The sequence below is a fragment of the Perna viridis genome, chromosome 3, assembly GCF_037379345.1.
Source record: "Perna viridis isolate PV_CMFRI_1.1 ecotype Kerala chromosome 3, ASM3737934v1, whole genome shotgun sequence".
NCBI classification, from domain to species: domain Eukaryota; kingdom Metazoa; phylum Mollusca; class Bivalvia; order Mytilida; family Mytilidae; genus Perna; species Perna viridis.
This window is the reverse complement of record NC_142447.1, coordinates 59,158,863-59,179,271: the sequence shown is the minus strand read 5'-3', so window position 1 is coordinate 59,179,271 and position 20,409 is coordinate 59,158,863. Positions and strand designations below refer to the sequence as shown.

General features: G+C 34.5%; 1 protein-coding gene across 1 annotated transcript in view; it reads left to right on the top strand.

The window, feature by feature from the left end:
- Positions 1-20,409, top strand: part of LOC148623141 (sacsin-like) — a 36,186-nt gene extending 15,777 nt beyond the window's left edge. Inside the window, exons 4-8 of the mRNA XM_088573693.1 lie at positions 266-413; positions 1,785-2,930; positions 3,377-3,781; positions 4,487-15,540; positions 16,992-20,409. Coding sequence (XP_088429819.1) covers positions 266-413; positions 1,785-2,930; positions 3,377-3,781; positions 4,487-15,540; positions 16,992-17,273 — 13,035 coding nt within the window. The 3' untranslated portion in view covers positions 17,274-20,409. The remainder of the gene's footprint in view (positions 1-265; positions 414-1,784; positions 2,931-3,376; positions 3,782-4,486; positions 15,541-16,991) is intronic.

Below are 20,409 nucleotides of genomic sequence, written 5' to 3'. Positions count from 1 at the left end.
AAATTGATTGGTAATAGTAATTAAGATATTCTAATTATCAAGCTGGTAACAGTAATTAAGATATTCTAATTATCAAGCTGGTAATACATTCCGTGACAAATTAACTTTAGATAAAAACAAAATTAAGACGATTTTGTATTTTTATAAAAGTTAATCAGAAGTTCAATTTGTGCATGTTGTTGTCAACTATGATACCAAGACGTTTAGAAACACGATTAAAATGAGTTAAAATTACTGAAACATACACAATTGATTGATTTTACAGGGACCTGCATTATGTGTTTATAATAATGCTAGCTTTACCGATGCGGATTGGAGAGGGATACAGATGATCTACCAAAGTGTGAAGGAATTTGACCCTGTAAAGGTCGGGCGGTTTGGACTTGGATTTAAATCTGTATTTCATATTACAGGTAATTATTATGTAAATAACTGAAGGGATCTATTTTGGTGGCAAAATGAAACTGAAGACTTGCTTCAGCTACACTATTATCTTGCACCCATTTTACTGGTCATAGGCTAAACCTTGAATTTGTAGCTGGACAAACTGGTTCCCTTGATTATATCAGAGCAACAACAGAACCTATCTTGAAAAACTAAGACGAAGAAGTATGTATAAAGTTATGAAAGTAACAGTACTGTAACGTTAATGCAAATGACAGTACTGTAACGTCACTGTAAAAAACAGTGCTGTATCAGTAGTCGTTACGATAGTTCAGTTACAGTACAAAATAAAAAAAAAAGTAGAAGTCGATGAATTGTTGGTAGTGTAGGATTGCACCGATTGTGAATTCAAAGCTTTCAAAATCATACTCAGTAACTTTGATTCCGTCGTTCTGTAATGAAAATCAATGCCCTTAGATCATAACTCCTTCGAATGATATAGGCAAGCTCGGCTTATTACCTACACATCTTATTGAAATATATATTGTGTCTCACTTTTCTCAGCAACAATATGTCACTGCCAACGCACTCTATGTATGGTGTACAGCATCAGCTATGTGTCCCATATCGCGCTTCCTAGAGTTAATAGAAAAAGAGACGATATGGTTAAACCTAACAAATTGAAATGCATAATACTAAATATTAAATACTTTCAAAAACACATTTAAATAAGATCTGGAACCTTTGGCTTTACCGACCAAGTGCATATTTACAGCTTTTCAAATTATTATCATTGATAATAATAATAACATTTTCGTCGCATTTTTGTCAGCAACAGCATGCTAGTTGGTACTTGACAGGCGTTCGTCACACGTACAAATTTGTGGTCACATTTCTTTTTAAACTGCTTGTCGGATTCCTTCCAAACTTATTAGGGTGTTGAGAAATACCGCCATTTTGGTTCGACATTTTTGTAGAGATTTGCTTAGACTATTTTCAAGATTTGTCAATGATAGGTCTTATATAGAAACACCTCGTTTGAAACCGTTTGTCGTCTTCCTATCGTGTTTAGTTTCATACTGTGCCACCAGTTTGATTCTACAAATCTTGCAGGAGTTATGAAACCGAGTGATTCGTACAGGGAGTTAGTTATAGAACTGAGTGATTCGTACAAAACATCTATCAAGGTAGTATGTACGGTACTACCTTGTAAGCATTTAGTGAATATATTTATTGTATCACGTTTAAGAATATTCTTACTTGTGATAATATGAAGTCCAGTTTGTACAGTGCTATAATTTATTCGTACTAGATGTGTTACAATTACAAATGATATATTGAAATCTAAATTCAGTATTATCCATATTTTCTTAGATTTTGTACCCCTTCGTTACTTTCAGATTACCCGCTGATTATAAGTGGGGGTAAAATGTTAGTGATAGATCCTCACCAAAAAGATCCAGGGAAAGTGTGTGTCACCATGAAACTAAATAGGCTACACAAATACAAAAGGCAGATGGAATCGTCATATTGTTTAAATGCTCTGGATGGCATATTTGGATTTTCACAGGATATATTGGATACAGGAAATTTTCATGGCACTTTGTTCAGATTTCCCTTGCGCCATGATGTATCTCCTCTTTCTGATAATATTTATGGACCTGAGAAAATCTCAGATCTTTTTACAGCTTTTCAATCTGAAGCATCCGTTGAACTTCTATTCCTTAAATGTCTTGAGAAAATTGCACTGTTTTGGAAAACCGAAGATAACAGATGTTCAGATGGTCCGTTTTTTACAGTAAAAATTGCACATGACTGCATTGAAGATGTAAGACTAAAGCGGTCTGAACTTCAAAGTTTCATGAGAATGATGCTATTATCTGTCACAGAGGAGACTTATATCAGAACGTTTGACCTTACCGTTGTCACACAGAACGCCACAGAAGAACCCACTAAACAGGATTGGTTTGTGATGCATTGTCGGAAGGGGAAACCCCTATCTGATGAATTTATTAAACTTTCACAGGACGAATCTTTGTCATACAGTCCGTACGTTAGTGTAGCTGTTCCTTTGTTTGTCGACCCACCGATTATAGGTCATGTGTTTTGTCTGATGCCACTTCCGCTAGAAAATGAGAGCTTGACTGGATACCCGGTTCATGTAAATGGTTTGTTTGCACTCGACCAAAACAGACGTCACGTTAAATGGCCATCTGCTGATCAGACGAAGAACCAGACACACACCGATAAACCAACCAGGTGGAATAAATGTTTGGTTAGTGAAGTGCTAGCTGATGTCTACCATATGACCATTAAAGAATTATTGCGGAAGTGTGAAAACAACAATTTTGATCAAAGGGATGTCAAACGAGTATACAACATTGTTCCAGATTTAAGGAAAATTACCAGCAACTGGAATCATATCACAGACCCATTAGTCGAACGTCTCCTAAAAACCCCCTTCCTTTTTACTAGTAAAGATGGTGGTAGATGGATCCTGCCAAATCAAGCCGTGTTTAGCATCCTTGATGGGAATAACACTAAAGGTATGAATTAACAATATGAAAATGAATAAGTATTCTACCCTTTTACTGGATTAAATCAAGAGCCAATTAAAACAGTTGAAATTACCGGATTACAATGACAAGTTACAATTGTCTGATAAAGATTTGTTTGTCATCCTTTTTATGTTAATATTTTACCAAATCATTCATAGTACCAGTACTTTAGTCTTTTAAGGAGTATAGTCAACAATCTTTGATACGAATTTGAATGGGGAATCAATCAATCTACACAGATGTGTATAGTCTTTCCGATACTAAAATAGACGACAGAATTGGCTAGAATGATTTTGTCTGTTATTCAGAGAAATCAGGTTATTAAGGTCGTTTTCATTCATTTGTATTCATTGTTATGACTTTATCACTCTTCGTTTGTTCTCTTTTGATGATCATATCAGATTTGTGTTAGAACGTTTTCTTTTGTTTTCCAGAAATTGAAAACTCAGTTCTGATGCTAGCAAAAGAATGTGGAGTGAACCTTGTTGATGTCCCGGAACACCTCCTTTACATGCTACAAGAATATAGAATTTCATTCAAGACATTATCGAAGAAATATATTCGAAATTGTTTAAATTCTGAGGCACCCTACAAGTCGTTTTCTTTTGATGACAAGATGAATATCTTGTTGTATCTGGCGAACGATGGTGATTATTCTATTCTAGCTGGACTAGAGTTAATTCCTCTACATAGTGGCTCATTCATCAGTTTTGGAGCAGGTAACACGGTGTATGTCTGTCGGGTGGAAGCTGATCTTTTTCCAGGACAAGAAGCTTCGTTTGTTAGACAAGGACTACAGGAAAATGTGTTCAATGTTTTCTCAGCTATAGCCAAACAAGGTAAGGAGATAAATGATTCCGATGTACTACTCTTGTGAAATGATATTCAGTTTTAGTGTTATTCACTGTGAGTGGAGAAAAGTATGTAAAAATTGCTATATGTGAACGTAAAGTTCCAATACTTATAATATGATATATACGTTATATTCATATATCGACTTTTCATACAACTGTAAACTTTTTTTTTGCCGATAATGTTGTTGTAAACTGTAGACAGTCCTAAAACTTTGTTGGTCTCTAATAAGATTATTATGAAATTCATCTAACTTTTTGCAAGAATCAAAACTTATCGGCATCTTACAAGACGATTTTTACAGTTTTTACCCAAAAATTGCCATTGACAATATGGATGTAAATTCAAATGCTAACATTTTGTAAGAAGACAGTTGCAGATTCAGAGAAACCTACAACACAGTATTTGTTCGTAATATAATGGCTACATACTTTTTTAGCACGACTAGTGATTTGAAAATGAATAGTATAAAACCTTCTGTACGATTTTTGTAGATTATAAATTACAAATGTATAAATTGTGACCAGTTATTTTATTTTGCTAGTGAAAAAGTGTCTACTGCTGTTGAAATACGAACCAATAATATATTTGACAGAATAACTTAATTTGCTTCAATATATTTGAGAATTGTGTAAATAAATAAAACAATGAAATAAAACAATTTATTTTAAAGAAATGCACTTTATTTAAAGGTGTGTTCCAAGAACTATGTACATTCGAAGACCAACCAGCCAATGTCATTGCTTCCTTGGTCGAAGGAACTTTACAACTCCAAAATGATACTTTATCCAGTACAACAGTGTCATGGGATCGAACAGGTCCAAATGGTGAAACGTGGCTGAGAAAGGTTTGGCTATTTATTCACCGATTCAGCCTGAGCAGTTTTTCTAATGTTCACTTGATTCCAGACTTCAGGAATAGTGTGCTATGTAAAGTATCTCAAAAATTTTTAATGAGATCTTTCGAGGGTTATAGTATATCAGAAAACATATCAAGCTGTCTAAGACACTTGGGTATAACTGTTTTAGAGGAAGTGAACGATGAAATTGAACAACACAAAGAAATAAGAAATTATATCTTAACACCAACATCAGACAATGTATTTGGTTTAATGGCCCAGGTACATAGTAGAATCACAAGTTCTCAGACACAAGCATTTAATTCGTCAGTGACACAGTCTGAAAGGGATGAGTTCGTTTTATATTTATCGAAGTACAGAATCTTAAGCTCACCAGTAAAAGAATTGATTTATTGTATGAACTTGTACTTAGAGACAAAAAGTGGAAGACCTGTCTCTGTTAGAGATATTAAAAGGGTGGTAAAGCCTTGTACAATACCTGTACAATACTTCAGAGAAAGCTTAAACTGCCCTACTTCAGACCACGAAAGTCTTGCAACACTTCTAAACGCTCAAGTGTTACAGGAAGAAGATGTTATAATTGATATTTTAAACAACCTTCGTAATCAATACGACACGGATGATATCAACAGAATGATGAACCATGTTTTGACAAATCTTCCTGATTTCAAACAAAAAGACAAAATTTTGAGTATTGCAAAAGGTATTCATTTTCTTACCAATGACGAAGGGCAGATGAAGAAGGCCGATGAATTGTATGATCCAAAAGATGACTTATTACAAACTGTCATAATTGATAAAAATAAATTTCCAAATACAGAGAAATTGCCTGTTAAGATCAGCTTGTTGCGAATCATAGGATTGAGATCTTTGAATGACGTTACAGCAGAGGACGTTTTGACATGTGCTCAGATAATACAAGATAGTGTATGTGATTCCATCTCCATTGCTCGCTCAAAAGCAATTACTGAATTGATATCTAGAATACCAAAACTTTTGCAATGCAAATTATTTAACAGTACACTGGCAGAGCTCCTGAAAAGCATTCGTTTTGTGTTGCCAAGAACAAGAAGTGATTCCTATCCGATGTGTTTGCCTTGGTACGGAAACGAACTTTCCTTCTGTTGTCCGTCGAACATGTATGAAGTCAAGCATGCTGTATTGATTGGGAGTATAAAACCGGTATTACCATATTCGATGACAGGTTTAAGTGAAAATTTTTTGTGTAACAAGGAAGCATCAGTGGCTGATGTTATCGATCAATTACTGGTAATTACTAGTAAATACAAAGACAAATACAAACCTGATCTTTTACCAATGATAAGCTCACTATATAGGTTTCTTTCTCGTAACCCCCAAGGCGACTATCAAAAATTAAAACACCACAAGTGGCTGTGGACAGGGAATGGTTTTGATGAACCAGGTAGAATTTATTTACAGACTAATACTTCCGATATCAGTCTAGTACCATATATGTTTCCTCTTCCGTCTGAATTCTGTGACAAAAGCTTGCAGTCGTTCTTCAGACAAATGGGATGTATCAAAGAGCAAACTCCTAGTTTACTAATTAAAGTACAGGTGATGATACGAGATAAGTACAAAAAAGGTAAAACATGTTTACTTGAAGCTAAGTCCGATCACCAACTTGTTCTTAGTATCATTAATCACATCAAAGACAGTAAAGATAGCACTGAAATCAAAGGAGTACTGGTTCCAGTTAAACAAGACGATGACTCAAAAGTTGTTTTGTATCCTGTCAATGAATGCAACTATTGCAGAGACGACGAAGAATTATATGGCGATGAAAAACATTTCGTTCACCAGGACATTACACCAGATACCGCAGAGAAGTTAGGTGTGCCTACTGTGATGGATACGTTATTAGAAGATGCGGAGAGACTTGAGGAATGGGGTCAAAATGAACCCTTGACAAGGCGCATCAAAAATCTTCTAGAATCATACAAAGATGGCCTCTCTGTTCCTAAAGAAATCATTCAGAATGCTGACGATGCTGGAGCAACAAAAGTATATTTCATGTACGATGAACGTGACAAATATACCTATGGCAGAAAGCTGATTGACAAAAACATGTTAGAATGTCAAGGTCCGGCATTATGGGCATACAATGATGCTGTATTCACTGACGAAGATTTAAAAAATATCACGAAAGTCAGTGGAGCTACAAAACAAAAAGACTTGTCTAAGATTGGAAGGTTTGGGCTAGGTTTCTGCTCTGTTTACAACCTGACTGATGTTCCTAGTTTTGTTTCAGGAAACAGCATGGTGATGTTTGATCCACATTATGAATACCTTGGGGATGTTATTAAAGCTGGTAAACAACCAGGTATAAAGGTAGATTTTGTAAAAAATAGAAAGATTTTAGAGAGGAAAACATCACAGTTTGAACCATTTAATGATGTTTTTGGGTGCAACTTACGAACTGACCAGAAAACAATTTATTTCAATGGGACCTTGTTTAGATTTCCACTGAGAACAAAGCGGCAAGCTTTATCAAGTGAAATTAGTGATGTTACATATGACAGGAGACAGATAAACAGTCTTTTGAAGATTTTTGCTGAGGCAGGTGGAAACTTACTGCTGTTCACCCAAAATGTCCACTGTGTTGAATTTTATCATCTGCGTACTGGAACTCCCGACAGTGCAAGTCTAGTATATAGTGTTACTCGCGAAACAACGCAGGACATTCCAAGACCATTATCACATTATACAAATTCAAATGAATGTTCAGTCATAAAAGAACTTAGGAGCAATCTTGAAAAGGTCAAAAGCTGCGAAACAAAACAGCTCTGTCAGATAGGTTTGATCTTGTTCTTGAATATTTCTATAGTAACTGATGACTGTCTTGCAGATTTCGACATAGATGGCACATCATCTTCTACAACTTGGATGGTTGCATGGTCATCTGGAACGGACAAAAGTAAGAATTTAGCATTGCAATCAAATCATAGAAATGTATTTCCACTAGCCAGTGTAGCGTGTCCTTTGGAAACCTCAAAAGATGGAAGCTATAAAACTCGCAACCTTGAATCCCTACCTTTTGGTTACTACAGAACAAGTCATATATATTGCTTCTTACCTATCCCAGTAAAAAATAACCTGCCAGTTATCATAAATGGGTCATTTGCTGTTACGTCAGACCGACGAAATCTTTCATGTAAAACCGCAGATGACAAAGATACGTTCGAAAGTGAATGGAATGAAGCTCTTATGTCTGATGCTGTATGTAATGCCTTTGTATTGTTCTTGCAAAGATTCAATAAAATGAATGTCGACCCAAGTGAACCATATTACAAGACGTGGCCTGTAAACTGTAACGGCGATGAGACCGTTTACAAATTTCAAAGATCTTTTTATGAAAACATAATTACGATACACTCTGGTATTGAAATTTTCAGACGAAATGACAAAATTGGAAGTTTCGAGAAATGCAAGTTCCTGGACACATCCATCCTTGATACACAATTTGGCGAAAAAGCTTTCAGTGTATGCGTTCAACATTTAGACGATGAAGAAACCATTATGATGAAGTTACCGAAACATGTTCAACGTTGTTTTAATGTTTTAGATTATGAAGATCCCCTCAAGCAAAAGACACTAGGGGTAACAGAATTTTACAAAAGACTGGTTTTCCCATACTTAAAAACAGATGTATGGAACATCAAAATGGTTGACTTACTCATGGTTCATGCTCTTGAAAATATGTCTGGAGATTTGAAAGTTTTGTTAAAAGAAAGTGAGTGTATACCTACATCTCCTAATAACTTACTGCGTCGTCCAGACGAACTTGTTACACGACATTGTAAGATAAGTGGTCTCTTCCATGAAGAAGATGAATGTTTTATATCGACAGCTCATAGTGCATTTAGTAAGGACAACATTATTTCCACCTTGTGGGATTTAGGCATGAACAGGAAGGATCTGCCAAAAAAACTTTTGTTAGATAGAGCGAAATCTATTTCATTGCTTGCCAATGTATGTTCTCAGTGTGCTTTAGGACGATATCATATCCTCATGGAATATCTTGAAAACAATATAGAGCCGCTTGAACAACGATTTCCCGAGCTTTTTCCCCAACTGAAGTCAATACAATTTTTACCTGTTAAAAAGAAACCCGATGATTGGCCGTGGCTATGGGGAGGTGAAAAAGTTGAAAGCGTTCTGTATCCAAATTATACCAAATACACATGTAAAGACAAGAGTCATGAACATGATCGAAACCTGATCTTCGAAAATGCAGCGAATCTTTACGTCAGTAGTATAACTGACCTGGTATGTGCAAAGTTCCCAGTACTGGATGATAATGGGAAATATAAAAAGCTGCATGCTAAATTAGAGCTTTCAACTGCTGTCTCGACAGCCTTTGCTTTTGAACACTTATCATACCTTTGTAAAATCGTCAATTCTAGTGATGAACAGATAAAGAGTAACATATTACTATCCAATACACTATTTGCAATATACAAGTTTTTGAATGATGAATTTGACAAAGACGACAATCATTATGATATTGTGAATATTGCAAACCAGTATAGAGATGAACCTATCATTTTGGTCCAGAGTGAATTGGTCAAACCGAGTATGATTGTAGTCGATTGTGATGACGATTGCAGTCCTTATTTCTTTAGATTGAATGCAGAACCCCGTATTAAGGACATGAAAACATTTTTGAATAATCTTCAAGTCGAAGAGAAATGTACTGTTACCCGCGTATTAAAGGTGTTACACGGTTTTAAGAGAACACAACTGAATGAAAGTGAGATTTCGATCTATGTTCGATTACTGAGAACGCTTGTTAATTCATTAGCTCATGAAAAATCGTTTGAAGCTGTCAAAGATGTCCTTGTACCCGATTACGATGGTGCGTTGTGTCCAGTTAGCGCCGTTTGTTTCGACGAACCGAAAGTCAAATCAACAGCATCAATGAAATTTGTTCATAAAACTATTTCTCGTGATATTGCCTTATCATTAGGGATAAGTACAAAGCGTGAACAAAAAATTAAAGAATGTTCGTCGGATCTAGACGAGTTTTCACAAGAATTCGGTCAACATGAAGAACTTACTACTAGAATCCGTCGTATCCTTTCTGGATATCCATGTGATGGTGGTGTATTAAAAGAGCTAGTACAAAATGCAGATGATGCTGGTGCTTCTGAGGTACATATTGTTATGGATTTAAACCATCATCCGACGGAAAACTTGTTTAGTGATACTTGGAAATTACTACAAGGCCCGGCAATACTAGTTTACAATGATAGATCGTTCTCGAAATCGGATATTAAAGGTATACAAAATCTTGGAGTTGGCAGTAAATTTGATGATCCGACAAAAACAGGGCAATATGGGGTTGGCTTTAATGCTGTTTACCATTTTACGGACGTTCCTTCATTTCTAACAAAAGGCGAAGAAGTTGAAACAGGCGAGGTTTTATGTACCTTTGATCCACATTGTAGATTTGTACCTCGAGCAACGCCAGCTAGCCCAGGAAAACTTTATTTCAATACAGATGTATTAAAGGAAGATCATCCAAATGTTTTTGAATGCTATCATTCTAATCTTCTGATGAATGATAAAGGGACCATATTCAGGCTTCCCCTTAGAACGAACACGTTTTTACAACATTCAAAACTTTCTAATAAAGAATTAACACCAGATATTGCAAAAGAATTTGTGTTTTCTCTACAGAAGGAAATGATGGACATTTTGTTGTTTGTAAATAGTATTCGATCGATTAGAATTTCGGAAATTAAAAGTGGAGAACTGAAGGAAATTTACTCAGTCGATCTGTCTCTTCATATCACAGATATAGACATGAAAAAGTACAAAAACGCAATTAGAAAATGCTCAAAATTGCTTAAAAACAAAAACGAATTGACCCGTTTTGAGGCTTATGAAACAAGCTATAAAGTTCAAGTGAAAGATTCCAATGGACTTTGCCTCCATTATTTGATTGTCAGACGAGTTGGCTTTTCGGGAAGTATTAAATGCCCTGAATTAATTTGTACTGCACACCGACAAGGAGACCTTGGTTTGTTACCAAGAGGAGGTATTGCATTGCCACTAAACGAAAATGCTGTCGCAAAATGCTTTAATCATGGAAAATTGTTTTGTTTTTTACCTCTTCCATTAGAAACAGGCCTTCCTGTTCACTGCAATGGACATTTTGCGTTGGACCATGAAGCGAGACGAAATTTGTGGACCGACGATAAAGACGGTTTAAAAAAAAATTGGAATAATCTTTTGTTTAAAGACGTAATTGCACCAGCATATACTTCAGCGCTTCAAGTACTGAGAAACGAACTATGTTTCGACACTGTCGATAAAGGTATATTGAGAGTCACATTATCAAAATATCACAAGTACTTTCCAGACATCGCTAGCACTAGTAATGATTACATCAGAGAACTAGGATGTAGTGTTTACCAGAGGATAAACATACAGGAGGTTCAGTTATTCCCATGTTTAATACGTGGTCGAAATTCCAAAACAATTATTCAATTTTACTCTTTAAAGGGCACTGAAATGGCTTTTCCGTGCGTATTTTACAATTTAAAGAAGACAGAAAAAGATGTTGGGACATTTGAGGTAGTTGATAAATTTGATGAATCTGTTGAAGAGTTGCCAAATTCAAATGAAAAGAAAATACAACCAAAGGCAAATAAAAATCTTCAATTAGTTCACATAGTAATTGATCTTGGTGTGAAGTTACTGGATAGTTCACACCATATTTTCCAGGGCCTGAAAGAAGCCGGAATAGATGTATGTGAAATGTCCCCTGACTTTCTCACGCAATTTATAAAATCATACGATTCCAACGAGTGTGATAAGTGTCTAATCAAAGTAAAGGTTCCAGTAGAACATACTGTTCTAAAATACTCATTTAGGGTTCTGGAATGCTTAAAGTACTGTAAACAAAGCTCAAACTTTTCCATTGAAATAGAAGGATTGCCACTCTGTCTAACCGAAGATGGTATCTTACGCGAATTTAGCACTGAACATCCGGTTTTTAGATCAACTCATGCGAGAATGTTTGAAGAGTCTCACCAAATGTTTCTCCATAAAAGCCTGTATGGTTGCCTTTCTGATGATCTCCCTGGATTGAAACGCCTTTGCATAAAAGACTTTGCAATTCTGTTAAGGTCCACGTTGCAAAGTGAAAAGTACCGAACTCATAACATACCTGTTAAATGGAACGCTCAAAGTAAAAATATTCCAAGTGTTGATTGGTTGAAGGATGTTTGGGATTTTCTTAAGTCATCTGTCAGCGATGAATTGAAAGCACGACAACCAGCAGATGAGTGTAAACAAACCACAGAGAGAGCTGTTTATATAGAGATACTTCAACCGTTAATGCCATGGTGTTTAGTACCAACAAATCTAAGAGACTCGACTAGTAAAGTTAATGAAGCATTTCTTTTTCCGATGAACAGTGTGCAATATGTTTTAGATACACATAGTTACAAAAGAGATATTAGAAAGGCTCTAGAATGCATATCTCTTCCGAAATTAGATGAATTAGTCTTCAGTTGGAATAATGATTTATTTTCTTTTTTAGTCACACACGAGAAGTCTCCGTTTTCTCTTTTGTGCTTCCTGCATCATTATAGAAAAGAGTTTGGTGGTATGAAATCATTGGAGTCAGAACAACTACATTTTTTTGATATTCTTGAGTACTTTGCTGCGGATTTCGATAATCTGTTGAGGGAATCAGATGGTACTTCAATTGAAAATATGTTAAAAGAAATTCCACTGCATGTAACTGTTGATGGGCAAATTTCAACGCTGACAAAAGCATCAAATGTTATGATATTTGATTCGAGCATTTCCCAGAAAATAGTTATAAAGGGATTAAAAGTATGGGCTAAGAAATCCGATACTTTAATGATAAAGTCAACTCATAAGACAAGGCATTTGTATGTAAAGCTCGGTTTTACTTCAGACAAAATTTCGCCAATCGACTTATACATCAAACACTTTTTACCAACCTTTCACTTCTTTCCCAAAGGTTCTAAACTTAAACATTTAGAATACATGCGTGACGAATTACTTGTGAAGTCAATAGGCAAAATGAACAACAAGGAGAAGCAAAGGAAACTTATTTTGTTGTTAAAGGATGTTAAATTTTTACCGTCGAACAACGGGATATTGTACAAAGCATCGCATTTCAAAAGTCCTTTTAATAAATTAATGACTTGGATGTGCAATGTAGACGACTTTCCTGCGCCTCCATTCGGTCAATACGTATGGAAGGAATTTCTTAATCTAGCTGGAATTCAAAGTGAGATAACGCCAGAGATGATTTTGATGTTTGCACGTCAGATAGAGAAAGACGGAAAACATGAGGCTAATGAGGATATAAAAAACAAGTCAAAACAGCTTGTCGGTCACATACTTTCAAGACCAAAATTTGAGGAAGAGGACTTCCTCGAAGAACTTAGTAAAATTAAGTTTTTGGTACCTTACAACGTTGATGAATGGAAAAAAGACATATATCCTCCACCGAATACTGGACTTGCTTGTTTTAGAGATTCTGTTTTTGAAAGCCATGCTGACATTGCCTGGACTACTTGCACAATTATATCTAAGGAAGCTGATCCTACTCGCAATTATGATATGCGAATTAATACAAATAGGTCTGAAATTATTAGAGCACGACTTGGTATATTTAAAAAGCCTCCTTTAGACAAGATAATTCAGCATATTCAGAATATTACTGACGCATTGAAAGATATTAGGCTAAAATCTTTGTCAAATCCTCTCCCACTTTTCAAAGTTAAAACTTTGATGAAAAAGATTTACGAGTGGTTGAACATAACACAGAAAAAACATTCAATTGAGATTAAGAAAAATCTTGCGCAAAAATCTATTGTATTCTTGCTGGAGCCGGGGTTAAAAATGTTTCTCCCATGCAACAGATTTGTCAGGCATTTGGACAAGAGCGAAAGCAAGATTGAGCCGTACCTCATGTGCCTCCCCGATGAGTATTTAGAATTTTATGACGTATTTCACCTGTTAGGAATGGTCGGAAATACATCTATTTGTACATATATACGGGTTTTGTCAGATCTCAGGAATGATGTTGAAATGCAGTCAAGCAATACCCAGGGCAAGAAGCTACATATAAGGGAACAGAAATTTGTCCAATTATCTCTTACCCAAATTTTATCACAATTAGCACAACTAGAAAGCAAAGAGAAAAGCGCGTTAGAAAACGTCGAGGAATTGTATTTACTATCACGGGAAGAAACTCTCGTAAGATCAAACTGCCTTGTTTACTCCGATAATATTGATTTTGAGGAAAAAATTGGAGCAGATATAGGAATGATGTACATGATGGATTTTGACAAACTTGAAATTGAAGTCTCAGGCAGTATATCTGACAAGCTAAAAAAACTGCCTACAAAAATACGACCTAAGATTTTGTCTGACATGATATTGAAAAATCTTGACAATAAGGCTTTGGTTAGTACTAGGGATGATAAAGGTGATGCAATGAAAGACTTCTTTGCCTCAACTGAGTTTTTGGAAGCAGTTATAAGAATCTGCGCTCACAGTTACATGAAAACATCAATTCATAGTGAATTTTCAGATAACATTGTTCGTGAAATTATGAGTGGTATTCAAAATCTTAAAATCTGTCAAGTCAAATCTATTATATTAGATTTGTCATTTGACAACAAACAAGTTGGTAAAAAGGAAAAGACTTGTTATTATCAAACAAGTCCAAGTCCAACTGAATCAGGAAAGCATGAACATACATTATTTTGTGCTTTTAAAGATGCATCTATTGAAGAATGGATAATAGATAACTACGGAACTATCGTGGAATCTCTAAAGAATTGTACATCAGGGCGATTCCTTGATGTTGATAACCTCTTCATGCAAGTTATATATCGAATTATGAATCGCGACCAAATCATGAAAGCATTGGACGCTGCTGAAGTTAAGGAGTATAAAATCAATCGACGAAAAGCTGAGTCATTATTTCCTCCCCCTGGGACTGCAGTACATCGGAGTCGTCACTGTTTTCTGTCTAACAATTTCTGTGAATTTGAGGATGGTGAATATGTTGCTTTACTGATAAGCGAAGAAACATACACTCCGGGGAGATATATACATGCAGAATACATTTACGCTATAGTTGTTAAAAAAATCCACGCTGGTCACTCTAGTTTTGTCAGCAAAAACCTCGCAACCTATGAAGTAAAAGTTGGACGGGATCGTATAGAAAACAGACAAGCATATGATCTTTACAAATTTAATCGTTTGATAGGAGAAAAGGAACAGACAACGGATATGGCTGTCTTTTCAAATATGTCCGAACTCGAAAGCGACAATCGAAACCTAGATGAAATTTTGAAAGAAATAAAAGCAACAATTAAAGAAGCCTGGACTTTTCCTGAGTATGAGAGGAAAAAAATAATCAAACGTTTATACAAAAAATGGCATCCAGACAGAAACTTCGGCAATGAGAAAATAGCAACGGAAGTTTTTAAATACATAAAGATATTTGTTTGTAAAATGGAACGTGACGAGGATATTGATGATAAGAAAACTAGATTTGACTCTAAAACCTATGACGGAAGTAACTTTTACGAAGAAGCTAAACAACAATCCAGGTTTTGGTCTGATTTCGAAAATTGGGATAGAGGTTTTTCGGAAGAAAGAAGGTATCATGGACAGAGTGCAAGCGGAGGTCGACCAAACAGGAATTTTCGGCGACAAACTCAATATGAAAGGGTTCCATCGGTTGCTCAAGCAAGACAGTGGATGAAACAAGCGAAGTCTGATTTCAGAGCAGCAGAAGTACTTTTACCCAGTGCTGATGAGGGTCCTCATTTTAATTGGATCTGTATAATGTGTTATCAGGTAATATAACTGCTTTAAATAATCAAGTATATAATGTTCAGTTACCTTTTCTTTGGTTAAATCAAAGAAACGTTTTACTTTCCTACAAGTCCGGCGTTTTTTTTTAAACTTACAATATATATACACATACGATCATACATGCAAAATGTAAAACTATTGAAAAAGATGTTTCATAAAATAATGTTTGTATTCAACACTTTCCTTTATTTCCATAGATTTATATAAACACATTTTAGATTTTCACCATTATTTCGACAAATGTTATTTTAGAACAAACGCAAAAGTATTCATCAAACCAGCAAATTTGGACCTGTTTCTAGTAGAAAATCGTATTCCTTATTTGTTTGTATCATTGCTTCTCTAATTTTGATTGTGCTATGGATTCTATACAGTAAAATGTAGGGGAAGACCTGGTCAATTTCAGATCATTGACCCGAGAACCGGACGCCCTTCGAGGTAGTAATTCCTGTATGATATTTTCAGACCTTTAAGCGCTGCATATAGGTTATATATAGCCTTCTTCAATAAATCTTAATGTAGAGGCAACACCAAAGCCTGATTTAAGACAATGAGGATTCAGGATTTTTACAGCTTATTAAGTTCATGAATCGCCCTCTGTTTTAACTTCCGGTATTTTACTTCTTTTTACGCTAATGCATGGTTTTAGCATAAAGATATAACAATAAGCCAGGTATATTGTAAAATAAAAGAGGATCCTACAATTTATAAAATATGTTCCGTCTCATTTCTTTTTTTCTACGTTTTATTTTGTATACTAATAACCAACGTTCTTATTGCTTACGTCATATAATGTTTGGACAAAGTTTAATTGAAATGGCAATTGACACAAATGTATTACAAGAAGTTCTGGCATCCTGTCTAAAGTAATAGCTGCTAGTCCGCTCTTGATGAAAAAACGTCGGTTAATTAAGCCCCGCCACTATATGGCGGACGACCTATAATATTTACTCTGTCCGTTCGTCCGTAACAAATGGTGTCCAGACTGTAACCTTGTTGTATTTTTGGTGTATGTTTTTTACTAGTTTGTATGAGAGTAGATCAGTTTAAGACGATGTGTTGCGTACCATCGTCTGATGACCTTTGACCTTGAACTTGAACCTTAAGTTCAAATCAATTAATTTTCAATACAGATTCTTGTCTGGGCTTTAACTTTGTCTTTTAATGTAAGATTTGGTATTTGGCATAAGGGTAGATCAGATTGAAGTTTCTGTATATTTAAAGCCTCCAAAATGTTCATTTTCATTTTATTTGGGTACAGCAGGGTCATTAGAGATGATTTCCATCTCAATGTTATCCGTTTTTGTTAATGAATTTGAAAATAAGTCGGAAAAATTAACGTTACAGAAATCATATATATACTTAGTGTAGAACAGAACTACAACTTTGAAGGTTACATTGTTATCAAATTATTCTTTGATGTTTAATTCCAGAGCTTAGAAAAAGGTTTGAAGGCATGGCACTACAATATTGACTGTAACAAGGTTCCAGATACAAGGAATTTGAATCTTCTCGCCAGTGGTCTTGACCGACAGATATCATTGAAAGTTAAACGATTTACTGCCGAAATTGGTTCTTTTGGAGAAACCATGTATCCAAGTCTTTTTAAAATTCCTAAAATCCCAGCAGACATATTTACTAAACAGGTGGCAGTTAAAGCTAGAGATATAACTAAAGATATCCTGGATTATATCAATGATATGCTGTATATATGACCTGGATTATATCAATGCTATGCTGTAGATATGACCTAGATTATATCAATGCTATGCTGTATATATGACCTAGATTATATCAATGATATGCTGTATATATGACCTAGATTATGTCACTGATATGCTGTATATATGACCTGGATTATATCACTGATATGCTGTATATATGACCTAGATTATATCAATGATATGCTGTATATATGACCTGGATTATATCAATGATATGCTGTATATATGACCTAGATTATGTCACTGATATGCTGTGACAATACATGATAAGTTGTAAATATAACCTTGATTATGTCATTAATATATACTTTTAAAACTTTTTGTTCACTTTACATAATGTATTTTGTTATTTTGTTAAATGTTTATTTTAATCAGGTGAAATTTCTGATTCAATCAAAAAATGTATTATTTCTATAATTAAATTGGGAAGCAACCATTTGATTTGTATGGGGTATGATCAAATGTATGGTTTATCAAATTTCAGGATGAATAATAGGCAAGATAGAAAGTTGTAGAAAAAATCCAGCATAGACTAGAGTAAAAAATAAAAAAAATTCGGGTCAGAAATTACACTGAACAGAAATTGGATACAACTGGTACCTAAACTGGTACCTAAACTGATAAATTTGATAAAACCTGTAATTACTTTATAGCTTGTCTTAGTTTTGTTTCAACGATATTATGTCGTTTTGTTTTAGTTTATGTATAAACATTTGGAATACTATACGTTATATAATGTACATTTTATAGGAATATAGGTTTTTTTTTATTATTTCTCCGTACTATATCCTCAGACAGTCTTAATAAAAACACATTCTGTGAAAACCTACAAAAAGTCTGATCGTATAATTATGATGTCGTCGTCTGTAGAGAATTCGGGTTTCGCAGAATAACTTTTATAACTCTATAGGTCTTTATACCACAAGGTCTTTATCCACAAGGTAACAGAAAAGGAAGCATTGTATCATAATGTAATTTGGTGGGTTGCGACATGAACGTTTTGGCATGAGTGGACAATAAAGGGTCCGAAAGTCTTTTTTCATGATAATGAGGCCGTAATTGGCATTTTTAATATTTCTTTGAAAATGCACTACATGAAAGAATAGGATTTATTTTAGGGGTTTTGAAGACAAAATTAAAGTTGAAAGTGAAATTGTTATATATGTATTTAGACTGTATCTCTAATATTATAAAAAAAAAGGAAATTACTAGAATTTCTCATTGTGAATAAAAGTTATCCTTCTTTGAATTGTCATTATACTATCATTGAGTAGTAAAGATTATTTGGATATTTTTAATGTCTTTATGTATTGATTAATGTGGTATGTAATGTTATGCATATTTTAAGATTTCTTTATTTTTGGTCTGATTTCATGGATGTTTGTTTTTATTAGGTTCCTTATTAAAATTCCTGCCGCCTACATTTTTCAATCAGATTTCAGATATCTCTTATGATTTTCGAATAATAGAGGATCAAAGCGGCCACACCCCAAAAAATCAACTGTTTTATTTTTGGTCCGATTTAAAAGCTTTTTTTTATTGGAGTTCTTAGAAAATACCTGCCTGCATTTCTCAATCAGATTTCAGATATCTCTTTACTATTGGGAGTATTTTGAGAAGACAACTTGATAATGTTTCGTTATGATATCAGTTAAAGGGACCCAAAGCCAAGAAATATACTTTTTTTTAGTCTGATTTTGAAAATTTTTATTTGAATTTCAGATATTATGCAATATAGTGTTCAATCTACTCCAGCAATGCTAGAGGTTGTCTGGCAAGCTATTTTCTGACTTGGTGCCATCCTAACTTCCAGCATCTGACTTGTTGAAAGCCACCACAAATGTGAATAAGCTAAGCATGTGTTTTAAGATATTTTTAATTTTATTAACCGTATGTACACATTCAAAAGGCTGAAAACCTAATAGGAAGTTCATTTAAACTGCTTTTACAAAGGGTTGCTGGATTTTCTCAGAGGGTAGGTTGTTTGTTTTTCTTCAGTTTGGTCACTTTCTCCCGTGTTATAATAAAGAAACTGTACAAAGTGTTTTAAATGTTACATAGTTTACTATAATGCTGCCAATTTCAAAGAACGTAAGAACGTCGGAACGAGCGGTATGCAATATAGCGCTCGGAAGTAAGAGGTTGGGGTATGGAGGAACGGAATTCCAACCTCTTACGTTATAGGAGTAGTGTTCAATCCAGGTGTGTGTCCATAATAAATTATAAGTCCCTATGCTTTTTGTGTCAAAAACTAATATTGTGTCCACACTTGCCCCAACTGTTCAGGGTTCGACCATTGCAGTGGTATCATGCTGCATTCTGCGAAGCATGTTATTTTTTTAATTCAAAAATATATTAAAGCTGTGAAAACAATCAGACTTTGTAGTTCAATAAAAGAGTCAAAAGTAACTAAAATTAATAAGTCCATAATGAGCCTAATATCCCTAGTGAACCTTTTGTCTTTTTGGTTTTTATCTGCTCTTTGTTTAGTATTGAATGGGCAATTGTATATTGTATGTGGTATTGTATATTGTATGTGGTATTGTATATATATATTTGAGAAAAATGTAAGATGCTACCAAACCCAAGATAGTGTTGAATTAAATGTGTTTAAATAATTAAATATATTATTGAATGTAATTTAAAAAATGTAATTTGGTTACACAGGAAAAATTGCAACATATGCTTCACATTTTTTTTTTCACATATTTAGGACTAAGTTACAATAAATCATTAAAAACAAGTAATAGAAGTCATCGGCAATAGGATTTAATGTTTGAGAACAGCATTGTTTTCATATAAACATTTCGGGCTACATGTTGTTTTACAGGCACAAAAACATATTTCCACACCGATCCTTAACACATGTTTTAAAACAAATGAAAACCAATGTTGCATTTTTGACTGTGTACAAGTCTTTCTAATAAGTAGTGTAGTTTCTGCTTATGTAATCCAGTCCAAAAAAATTTTAAATTTAAGAAGGGCAGGAAGGAACTCAGGAGTCTATCGAGAATGCTTTGACAATGTCATTTTTGTTTTGATGTATAATATCTTTTCATTCTTTACCTTGTTTTTAATGTCAACTGTGCCATTATGTTTCTCCTAATAACAAAATTATATAAACATA